General features: G+C 35.0%; 1 protein-coding gene across 2 annotated transcripts; it reads left to right on the forward strand.

Moving 5' to 3' along the window:
* Window positions 1-1,151: 1,151 nt before the first annotated feature.
* LOC125061639 (gamete and mating-type specific protein A-like) lies at window positions 1,152-10,102 on the forward strand. Of its 2 annotated transcripts, XM_047667156.1 has the most exons (9): window positions 1,152-1,208; window positions 3,346-3,379; window positions 3,714-3,731; window positions 4,435-4,467; window positions 5,001-5,048; window positions 6,180-6,215; window positions 6,883-7,062; window positions 8,581-8,607; window positions 9,977-10,102. In XM_047667156.1, exons 1-9 carry the CDS (start codon window positions 1,179-1,181, stop codon window positions 10,057-10,059), a joined length of 489 nt encoding a protein of 162 aa, XP_047523112.1. In that variant the 5' UTR covers window positions 1,152-1,178; the 3' UTR covers window positions 10,060-10,102. The 2 variants fall into 2 exon arrangements, with proteins under 2 accessions (XP_047523112.1, XP_047523114.1); XM_047667158.1 differs by lacking the exon at window positions 3,714-3,731 and having other exon boundaries at window positions 1,177-1,208.
* The last annotated feature ends 2,427 nt before the right edge of the window (window positions 10,103-12,529 follow it).

Here is a 12,529-nt window from a genome sequence, read left to right on the forward strand (position 1 = left end):
TTTGATAATTTCTATTTCATAGACAAATAGGTGATCAGTCTTGTCTCGTACATTTTTGGATTTGAGACATTCCAGTTTCCTCACGATGTTCTCCTTCACGACAGAATGTCTTCTGCTCTTCGAATCTTCTTACTGTTACTCATATTAGGTATTTCTTTACTTAAAAAGGTTCCCAAATCTTACAATACATTTATGAAAATATTATATACAAAAATAGTGATAAGTTTACTAGAAAAAAACATACGCACTATGTGCTCGGAACATTGGTCTAGTGGTTAGTACCCCTGACTGCGAATCCATGGGTCCCGGGTTCGATCCCCGGCTGAGACAAACATCGATGTGATGAGCATTTGGTGTTGTGCTTAGGTCTTGGGTGTTTAAATATGTATTTATATGTCTATCTATCTATAATATGTATCTATATCCGTTGCCTAGTACCCATAACACAAGCTTCACCAGCTTATCATAGGACTAGGTCAATTGGTGTGAATTGTCCAATCATATTATATTATATTATTATTATTATAAACAAACGCAGGCTGCAATTTCCCCGTACTAGACTATCTAAAGATAGTAATAATTTTTTTGGAAAAGGATCTTTAATAAAATCCCAGAGGCTGTTTTATCTCTGCCGTTTAATAAATTTAAGAAATGTATTAAAGAAAAGCTGTGTAAAAAGGCTTACTATAAAGTTAACGATTATCTAGTTGATAAAAGGGCCTGGTTCTAGTGCTAGACAGGCTACTTCTAATTAATTTGCGATATTTGTTTCAAAATAAGTGTTGTTTGATGATTTGCTCTTTTAAAAGAGTGCCGAGAGTTTTTTGCGCCGGCTTTATCTCTCGGCCTACACCCTCTGTCTTCTTTGCCGATGAGTAAGGATGCCTAAAAATTCAAATTTAATGACGTGGAATAAGTGATACCTGTATCTTATATTCCATAATAAACATATTTTTTTATTTTTAACACATAATGAATTGTTGTCAAATGAATAAACACATTTTTATTATCATAAAATAAATTATTGCTAGAACTTTTCCAGCTGGAAAATCTGGTAAATACGTGTCTAGAATGCCCTTTAAAATGACATTAAATGCCCCCTAATTTAAATATTTACACAGGTTTTTAAAAGGTATAAAAGTGCAGCATTTTCAAAACATAATTACAAAACCTCCATCATGAAGATTGCACTGCTGTGTTTTTTCGCTGTAAGTAATTGAATTTTTTATTCTAGCAATTTATTTATTTCCATAAATATACATTAATAATAGTTACTAATACATCAATAATAATTATACATAATATTCATATATTTGAACTGAGACTTCAGGTTATATTGGACGTCAATCATATGTTAAATTAATGTTTTAACTTGCTTTATATAATTTATAACAAAAAACATAAATTGTAACAATTTAAAATTAAAAGCTTTTGTCCATGCAAGCAGAGGCGTAACTATACCATCTGGGGCCCGTGGCAAATTCTATGATTGGGCCCTATCAGTAAAAATCGTTGTACTCAGTTTAATTTTAATAAACTTCGAGATTTTCAGCGTACTCAATTACACGTTGTATATGTCCCACTAATGGCCATATGCCTCCTCTCTTAGGCGAGAGGGAATGGTCTGTAGTCCCCACGCTAGCCCAATGCATAGACTTCATATTCATCCATAGAACATCTCTTGGGCCTCTTGGGTCGGGGGCCCGTGGCATTTTGCCAGCCCTGCCACCATATTGTTACGCCACTGGCAACAAGCTATATAGATTATAGATGCAATGAACGAAGGTAGGTAGGTAATGAATGAAGGTATCAAATAGCCACTTCTGCCTTGCGTATCCTTCTGTGATATTGATTAGCTTATAAGCTTATCCAAAACACAAACGCCACTTTGAATCAAAGAAAAAAAAATCAGTATTTACAATATTCTTAACGTACATAATAATAATAATTAATAAAAAGATTAAAACAACTTTAAATGTGGTGTGATACTTATTCATTGAGCAAGGAAAGCACCAACTCTGGGGTCACCGGTACCTACTATCTACTAGGCGCCATTATTTTCCCCTTAACATGCAAAAGCGATATATTTGTATAGAATCTTAAAACCAACCGTGCTAACTTTTGGGTTGGGTGGTACTCAATGTTGAAGTCATTAGGAAATTAGAGCAAAATAAATAGAGCAGTGTTGGCCTAGTGGCTTCGTCGACTCTGACCCCTGGTCGTAGGTTCCATCCCCGGCTGTGTACTAATGCACTTTCTATGTGCGTATTTAACTGTGGGCTACAACGAGCTAAGAGTACGCAAAAAATTCGCGCTTGTGATGTACTTAATAAAAATATTACATGGCAAGGACAGCCCTGCGATTCTGTAACTCACTTTTCGAACTCACACAGCGGTTTTCGCATCGGCGGTCGCTCTAAAATCAGTCGTGAAGCAGTCATTTTATGACTGCTTCACGACTGAGAGCTGAGAGTCACGGCTGAGAGCGACCGCCGATGCGAAAACCGCTGTGTGAGTTCGAAAAGTGAGTTACAGAATCGCAGGGCAGTAATTCGGCAGTACTTCAGTACATTAGCTTCAATGTACCTGATTGGTATGTCAGAAAGGGACATCATGTGCCCCACAGCTAGGACTAACCTTCTAAAAAAGGGCACATATGATAGTATATTAATTCAGTCAACGAATTACATAGGTTAACGGATCTTTTTCATTGTCCGTTGAGTAAAATGGCAAAAGTTCTATTATTTGTTAGTGCCTATAGCAGTTAATTAATTTTTTGTATTTTTTATTATGTAATTTTGGTTTTTTTTGTTTCGTCTGTAAATTTTATTCTAGGGTTGCCTGTGAGGGCAAGAGTGTCTTTTTAAAAAAATAGATAAATAAAAAAAAATGAAATAAACATTCGCTCGAACGGTGAAGGAAAACATCGTGAGGAAACCGGCTTGCATTAGACCCTAAAAGTCGACGGCGTGTGTCACAGGAGGCTGATCACCTACTTGCCTATTAGATTGACAAATGATCATGAATACAGAAATCTGAGGCCCAGACCTTAAAAGGTTGTAGCGCCACTGATTTATTTAATTTATTATATAATTGCACGGCTTTTAGCAAACGAGTTCTACGTGTTATGAAGAGAGTTGCGGCTGATCTCCTACTTTCCCATAAGAATGTTCACGAAACAGAAATCTGAAGCCGAGAGCTAAAAGTTGCGCGATATCAAATCGAAAACCACGCCTCGTGAAATACAACTGAGTTATTTGAATAAATATTTAGTAGTTTAATTTAAATGAACTCAATATGAATGAATGTAAGACATCAGTTTATTAAATAATTGTTATATTTCAGATTATTGCTACTGTTTCATCGGCTCCGTCCTTTGGTATGTATCTTTAAATTAATAAAGCTTTTTATAATTTTCACGATTATTTACCACTATATGGAACCAGCTGCCCACTGAAGTATTTCCGAACCAATTCGACTTAGGGACCTTCAAGAAAAGAGCGTACCGATTCTTAAAAGCTACGAGAAGCAATGGGAGTGTCCATGGGCGGTGGTATCTCTAAACATCAAGTGTATCTTCTGCCCGTTTGCCCCTGTTATATATATAACAGAATATAGACAATCTATTTGTAAACGTCGACCGCAAATTAATTGCGACATTACGACACAGATGGCGCAAATACCAATATATAATGCAATCAATTTTATTACAGTACAGCTGCCCAATATACGTAAGTGTTTTCATGTATTTATATTTTAATACTGCCCTGCAATTCTGTAACTCACTTTTCGAACTCACACAGCGGTTTTCGCATCGGCGGTCGCTCTCAAATCAGTCGTGAAGCAGTCATTTTATGATTTGGCATTCTGATAAACAATAAACTACAAGCTCCCACCTTTTCAGAAATTGTTTTGAATTGAAATTTTAAATAATAAATAAATCCGATATATTTTGTCTTAAATAATAATAATCTTGAAATAATAATAATTTTATGACGTTCCCGTAAATGACGAAACGTTGTCTAAATGATGGTGACGTTCAAGTCATGATAAATGCGTTCCCTAAACAACACATGTTACAAACTTTAGTTTAAAAAAACATCAAATGTGTAAGTAGGAACTTTATTTTGAGTGGTAACTCTAAAACTTTCATCAAATATTAATAATATATAAACTCTACTAAAAATCAACACGCACGCACAAACAAGTATCCCGATCTTTTGCAGTTGGGTTAAGAATGGTTTGTCAGCAATTTTATATATCAAGATAATTTAATGCCTGTATCTAGGCTATCAGGCCGCTAGTTAAACGGCCCTGTTTAGTTAAAAGGTTAGGCTGTCAATTTAACGCCTTATTAATCTAGTTGGCTGCGACATACACATAGGAACTTTAACTTAACTTTAATATGAAGCATTAATTTTTACACTCTTTCAGTGGGCTGCCATACACCGCCTCCAAAATGTCATCGTGAGTATTTTTTTCTATTAGCATACACCACAAATAGCATAGAAGAAGAAATAATTAATTATTAAAAATAATAAAATTTATATTGACATATTTTTTTATACACAAAAACTAATTGTAAATAAGCTAATATGATTGTAAAAAAGCATTATTATTAGTGGCTTCAGCGTGCGACTCTCATCCATGAGGTCGTAGGTTCGATCCCCGGCTGTGCGCCTATGGACTTTCTTTCTGTGCGCATTTAACATTCGCTCGAATGAAAACATCGCGAGGAAACCGGCTTGCCTTAGACCCAAAAAGTCGACGGCGTGGTCGGGCAGAGTAGGCCGATCACCTACTTGCCTAGATTGACAAATTATCATGAAACAGACAGAAATCTGAGGCCCAGACCTAAAAAAGTTGTAGCTCCACTGATTTATTTTTATATGATTGTAATTATGATATATTGAATGAAATTAAAAACCTTTTTATTTATTATTTCCACGTGAATTGCCGCCAAATGTATGGTGTGATTTTATATAAAATAATATTTACAGATAAAACTACGCCTACCACGCCGAAACCAACAACGAAGAAACATCATGGTGAGTTTAAAAATACACTTTATTTGATTAAAATACAGTAATTATACCAATTAAAATCAAAACGTCAAACGTCAAAAATTGACCAGATTTGACAGCAGTCACAGTTCGCGCCAATTCTTAGACCCTTTTCTTTTAATGGCTCTGGCACGGTTTGTGCATTAGCCAGCGTCAAGTATAAGATTTTTATAATTCGTGCTTTTTGCACACATGGTCGAATTTTTAGAAATTCGACCATGTCCTCCATGTACGGTTTTAGGCACTCGCCCGGTACCGCACAACCCTTCCTTAAAGGCCGAGAACAAATTTAAATTAAATTAAAACTTGCTGCCACTTAATAAGACCGCTAGGCTATGAGGCCCCTATTTGAGACCCCTAAGTAGCCATTAGTCTATGGTTTCCGTAAGCCAAATACATTAAATTTTTCACAGTATATTGTCACTATAATCGATTATTTTTGTTTTATTTTAATTATGTATATAATTATTGCTAAATGTAATTTGGAGCACGGTGAAATGTTGCATGATCTGAATGATAATTTTGGTACTGAAAATGAACTATCTATGTCGGAGAACGATATTATTATAAATATTTAATTTACAGGTGAAAGTAAAATCAAAGACAATTGACTTTAAAACGATACAGCTAACTTAAATTATATATAACAAAAACAATTATACTAAACATATAGCCAAAGATGGAGTACATAATATTTATTGGTGAAAGACCCCTTCTTATAAGAAGTAGTTTTGCTTTGTCAGTTAGTAGCCCCCGGAACTGCAATTCATGTAATCTATATAATAAAACCGTAATTAATTATGTATCTAAACCTTCCTCGGGAATCACTCTATACAAAGTAAATATTTTTTATGTGAAAAAAATAAGAAATGCACGTTGCCATAGACAGTTTTATTTTTTATCTTCAGTCTTCCAGGCTCTTTGTAACTTAATCCTCTTTTAAATTTATTGGTAATAATGTGATGTTTAACGGTTATCTATTAAATGATTGCACAATATAGCTATAATTTAGCTTTGAGTTCCTCTCTCATACTCATCTCGTACAGGCATAGCTTATTTATTATTAGTATACAGCTTTTTTTTATTTCCTATCAACTGTGCCATATATGCTTTCAGATTGCGACACAACACCTATAACAAAGACTACAGACGGTAGGTAATTTTGATACCTGAAACCTGATCAAGATTTGTCAGATTTTTTTTATGTAATGGGAAGGAAACGGGTAGGAGGCTCATGTTAAGCGATACCGCCGCCCATAGACATTTAATGCTAGATGGCTCGCGAGTGCGTTGCCGGCATTTTAAAAATTGGTACGCTGAATTCGTTCGAAAATGCTTTAAATATTTGTAAGGCATAAACTAAAAAGGCCCTTAACATCAGATGAGCCTCCTACTCGTTTGCCCCGTTACATAATTTTTTTTAAGCTATTGCATAGATTTTATCGCGGGCTTTGAACGAATCAAGAAATTCCGTAACGAAAATAAAAACCTAACACACGATGACATAAAATAGGTGCGGCCAAGACGCGTTAGAGCGGGACAGAACGCATACTGCGTATTCACATCTCTCTAACGAGATCGGTGACGTAGCGTAAGCGCGGCCGGTGCAGCCGGTGCCCGTTAGAGTGAGACAGAATATATAGGCGTGTTAGTCTGAGTCTGGTAGAGTGGTAGATTGAATTAATATCAAAGAAAAAAAATCTGCATACATAATTATAATTGCATAAGTTGATAAAAAATGCTATGCAATAGCTTTACAGCGGCAGTCCCCGAGTGCCACACGTTTTTTTTTAAAACTTATATTGACGAATGATTTCAGATGATTGCTCCACTACACCAAAACATACTACACCAAAACATACTACACCAAAACATACCACACCAAAACATACTACACCAAAACATACCACACCAAAACATACCACACCAAAACATACTACACCAAAACATACTACACCAAAACATACCACACCAAAACATACTACTCCAAAATGTCATGGTAAGTCACAAAATAATTAACATTATTTGTATTAGGGAGCGTTCAAGTATTACGTAACGCAATTTTTGGAGATTATTGACCCCCCCCCCATGTAACTCGCCGTAACGTTTTTCAGTACCCAAGTACAGTACTGTACCCAAGTATAGTAAAACGTTTCGTGACCACCTAGTGACTCTTCAGTTACTATTATATGGTGTAAGTCGAAAATAATATTAACAATAACGTGTAATTCAATCCCCGCCCCGTATCGTAACGTTTTACAAAATGACCCCCTCCCTCCCAAAATTCGTTACGTAATACTTGAACGCTCCCTTAGGTATTATAGTTAAGGAAAGGTTTTTCTAAATAAACATTGATCACACAGCACGCTCGCTGTGGACACTAAAGCCTTGTGACTGGCACTTTTCAGTGAGGCCATTGGGGGCAACCTTTTTAGGTCTGGGCCTCAGATTATGTATCTGTTTCATGATCTTTGTCTAATAGGCAAGTAGGTGAGCCTCCAGTGCCTTACACACGCCGTCGACTTTTTGGGTCTAATTCAAGCCGGTTTCCTCACGATGTTTTCCTTCGCCGTTCGCGCGAATGTTAAATGCGCACATAGACAGAAAGTTCATTGGTGCACAGCTGTGGATCGAACCTACGACCCGCCTACCTTATATAAAACCTTCATAAATTGAGAGATTATTTATTAGAGTAGAGAATACTTGATGTCAAATCCCCTACATGAGACAGATATATTTCCGAGTCTATTTCATTAATATTAAAGGCAAATACAGTCAAAACCGTTTACGACAACATCATACAGGTTATATTGTCCAAAATCAAAGGTCCTGGCTGAATTCTATTGTATTAGGTTCTTAATAACGTCGTCTTCGGCTGTTACGACTATCGGTTTTTACGACCCTTCGATGTCGTTATAACAGATTTAGACTCTATATTTATTTATTGAAGTACGCCACATAATGCATTTTCTGCAGTATATGTTACAGGCTATCTATTCTAAAATACACGACACTTATAGTGTACATAAATTTTACAATTTATTAGTTTTTTATTAGCAACATGTTGCTTAGCAGATTAGCTAGGCGTTTAAAACGCGTTTTTTTTTATTGATCAGCCCGCTTATGACTATTTTAAACCGTGGATTAAAAGTGTTTTCGAAGACTTTATAGAGTCTAATATATCATAAAAAAACATTACAAATACCTTTATTAAATGTTGATTGATTGTATGTGTGCGATTAAGTTTGTCAGAATTCTGTTGATTTTTAATAATAATAAATCGTTTATTTGCAAAGAAAGTGGTACATTCAGATTTATAAATTATAAATACACAATTCGCATCATCATATAAAAATAGGCAAGCAAATGTTATAATAATTATTTATAACTGTTGTCAAAACTTATGGTCAAAATACTCTCCCTATGAAAACAATTTTAAATATTTAATATAAATTTAATAACCATTATTTCTTTGCTGGAATTATACATCTAAAATGTATTTAATATTCATTTCCAGGTTACAAACCATCGAGGCAATCTGCAGGTAATCATTTTATTCATATACACAACATAATATTCGAATACAATTTATTTCGTTTTAAATGTATTTTTCAACTGGTACTAGAGACATTTCCAGTATTTAATAAATCACGTGGCGCTACAGCCCGATGACATCAAATTACATCCGTTTTTTGATTATTTTTCTATTATAGACCGGTAGGATTAGCCTTCTGACTAATGACTAATTGACGACTCTAGTGGTTAGTAGCGCGGCTGCGAATCCATGGGTCCCGGGTTCGATCCCCGGCTGAGACGAACATCGATGTGATGAGCATTTGGTGTTGTGCTTAGGTCTTGGGTGTTTAAATATGTATTTATATGTCTATCTAGGTATAATGTATGTATATCCGTTGCCTAGTACCCATAACACAAGCTTCACCAGCTTAGCATGGGACTAGGTCAATTGGTGTGAATTGTCTTTTAAAAAAAAACCTTTGGTTGTGTAATTTCCATCCACCGATTTCCATTTCCAGCGAACCCGTATCCATGTGTCATTTAACATCAGATGAGCCTCCTGCCCGTTTGCCCCTTTGAGTGATACATGTCGAAGTTTTAGTCATAACGCGTTCCTCACGATGTTTACCTTCACCGTATAAGGCTATATAGAAATATTCTTTAATCCCATGATTCGAACGCTCGACCTCAAGGAACTCTTTACGTAGACAAATCTTCATGGATTTTTTTATAAAGCTGAAGATTTAGGAACAATGGATTGGAATTGAAAATTGGTTTCGTGATAATTGAAGAAGTCCATAGCGTGGAAAGCATTTATTTTTGAAGTGAAACTTCTTTATCGGGGTTGGAAAAAAATTTAGTGTAACATTTTTCGGTTACGCGTCACATGTTTCGGTTACGCGTCACATTTGACCGTTACGCGCGTCTTTTTCTCGTCCCTACCACGGTTGATTCGAAGAGATTTTAAACCATTAATAACAAAAATTTATAATAACTATAACAATGATACTAAAAATTATATTACAATTTATGAAATTCTGTAATAATCTTAGTGGTAATAAGGTAAAATGAAATAATTGTATTATTTGTATTCAAGTCTGTGATATTAAAAGCCTTTTGTTAAACTCTATCTAATTTAACTTTATTTAACCAATTTCTGTAAAGTTAGTTGCATATAGATAATTTTTCGAAAAATAAGTTCATAAAGAAGTTTCACTTCTAACGTGTGTACACTAGTACACGCACATTTTTTTTTATTCTTAGATTCTTATGTCATTTAACTGGTATAATCATGAAGTAAGGACTTATTTATGTTATTAATAAATAACTCCTTACTTCACACGCACTTACATTCTTGTGTATTAATATAAAATTATAATTTAGGATTATCATTTCAGAAAGTGTAGCTGGTGCCGTCGCAGGCGCAGATGATGACAGTAGCTATGCCAAGTCATTTGCTTACGCTAGAGACACCTATTAAATTGTGTGTTTTTAATATTCATAATAAAGATTTGAATTGATAATGTGTTTGTTATTAATTTTTAATCATTTTGATTAAGGGGCCGTTCAGGTATTATAAGCAAGCCCCCTCCTCTTGTCAGCAAAAGTAAGCAAAGCACTCAAAAGTAATCACTACATAGTATAAAACAAAGTCGCTTTCTCTGTCCCTATGTCCCTTTGTATGCTTAAATCTTTGAAACTACGCAACGGATTTTGATGCAGTTTTTTTTAATAGATAGAATGATTCAAGAGGAAGGTTTATATGTATAATAACATCCATTAAATAGTGGAAAAATACTGTTATTTTTGAGATTTCTAATGTGATGTCGTAAATAATTACATTTTTTCCGCTTACATTGCAAACGCAGGCTGAACCCTACGAGTTTTATCAAAATAATGTACTAAGAATTGTACACATTGAAAAGGTCTACAGAAAAGTCCGTGATGGTATATGTCTATCTCTTATGGATAACCCACAATAACTTTTTTTTGTCATTTACTTTTTACGACAAATAATGGCTAATTTTCGAAGAGATTTTAACCAATACAGCATAAATCCTTATCAAATTAAATACCTTAAATCAATTGTTGATTTAATATAGATTTAAATGGCCCTTTACAACATATGATTTAAATGAATATTTTCGATATATTACAAATTATTATATAATTTAGCATTGCATCCGTGCGAAGCCGGGGCGGGTCGCTAGTAGTACATAAACGTATTAATTTTTATAGGAATCTTCGAAAATGCATTTCGTTTTGGAGCATAGACAAGGTTCGAAGTCAAAAATCATTTATTCATATAGGTAACACAATGTACACTTATGAACAACAAAAAAGAAATATACATTAAATGCTTCTAATTTTACATTTACTGCCAGTTCTCAAATCAATGGCGTAGAACGAAAGAGAAGAACTGGCAATAAACTCTTCGCCACTGTTTTTAATCGCCAATTTTTTGTTTTACACAACGTTTGTAAGGAGCTGCCCTGCGATTCTGTAACTCACTTTTCGAACTCACACAGCGGTTTGTTTTGACACAGTGAAAAGGTGGAAGCTTGAAGTTTATTGTTTATCAGAATGCCAAATCATAAAATGACTGTTTCACTACTGATTTGAGAGCGACCGCCGATGCGAAAACCGCTGTGTGAGTTCGAAAAGTGAGTTACAGAATCGCAGGGCTGCAACCATTACACCATGTTCCACGTGACATCTAAAGTAATAAAAAATAATAAAATAAATTAAAAACAAAGATTTGTGCTCTATAGGCATGGTGAAATAGGAGCACACACTTACATTCTCGTGGGAAACAACACGCAAATACATAGTCGAAACAACTAACATCACTTGAATAGCCCCTTAGAACAAAGTACAAAACAACGAATACAATATGTCGTACACACATTGACAAATAGATAAATTGTTGACTAAATGTGTGTGTGTGTGTTTCATCACGTCTTTTTCCCGAAGGGCTAGTCAGAGACGGTCCTGACATACTTCTCTCGCTCCATCCACTTTCATAACATTCACCATGCTCGTCTGTTATGGGTACTTTTAACTTGTCCCTTCTCTAGTACGTCCTGGATTTAGTCCTGGTACGACATGGAATACCTGATTTCCCAATCCTTGTAAAGCATTTCCTAAGCATCCTAAGCATTTCCTGTCCTTTCTTCTCCTCTTTAAACCCACACCGTTCACGTATTATCTTATAAATGTTACACATACTTCTTAACGCTCTCATTTCCACGGCTATTATTCTACTTACATTCTTTATTTGCCTCACCCAATACCAAAGGTTATACGTGGCTATATTACATCGTCTCAAACTTTTTCGTCTGTGTGTCGCATGTCGCGTGACGGTCGGCCGCGGAGTAGGGATAAAGTGAAAGGCGCTCGTCATAGCGGCCAAGGCCAATATGGCGGCGCCTATAGTTCGCAGCAGCTGACCGTGTAGTGTATAGACTATTATTTAATATGTGTTTATAATCTAACGAAATCGAACGAAAGCATAAATATAATATAAAAAAAAAGAGTGCGTGTACGCGCGTAAGAAGTTATACTTCTTTGGAATTATTAAAAATAGTTTTTGATTGCGTGCAAATAATTAATTACAATTAAATAATCAAAGACTGGAAAAGGAGTCATTATAGTCAATAAAGTTCAGTTTACATTTGAAAAATTAAATAAATAAATATTTATTATTATTCTCTTACATTCAGTGTAACATAAATTCTATTATTATTCGAGTGTTGTTTTTAAATTATGTCCAATGCCGTAGCATCTTCCGTGGGCAACTTCATTCTGCTAATTTTGTGTCACGGTGCGCGCGCATCGTAAAATTTCACTCTCATCAATTTTTCATAACGCGCCTAAAGAAGTATAACTTCAATAAAACTGTTTTGAGAACTAATATTTTATTAAATGCTTTATATTTGACGCTGACTTCT

The sequence above is a fragment of the Pieris napi genome, chromosome 23, assembly GCF_905475465.1.
Source record: "Pieris napi chromosome 23, ilPieNapi1.2, whole genome shotgun sequence".
NCBI lineage: Eukaryota > Metazoa > Arthropoda > Insecta > Lepidoptera > Pieridae > Pieris > Pieris napi.

Excerpts from the sequence above, each read along its gene's own strand:
- LOC125061639 (XM_047667156.1), top strand. The coding sequence starts at position 1,179 with ATGAAGATTGCACTGCTGTGTTTTTTCGCT. Across the intron at positions 4,468-5,000 it reads ACCGCCTCCAAAATGTCATC|ATAAAACTACGCCTACCACG; the intron begins GTGAGTATTTTT and ends TAATATTTACAG. Across the intron at positions 7,063-8,580 it reads TACTACTCCAAAATGTCATG|GTTACAAACCATCGAGGCAA; the intron begins GTAAGTCACAAA and ends ATTCATTTCCAG.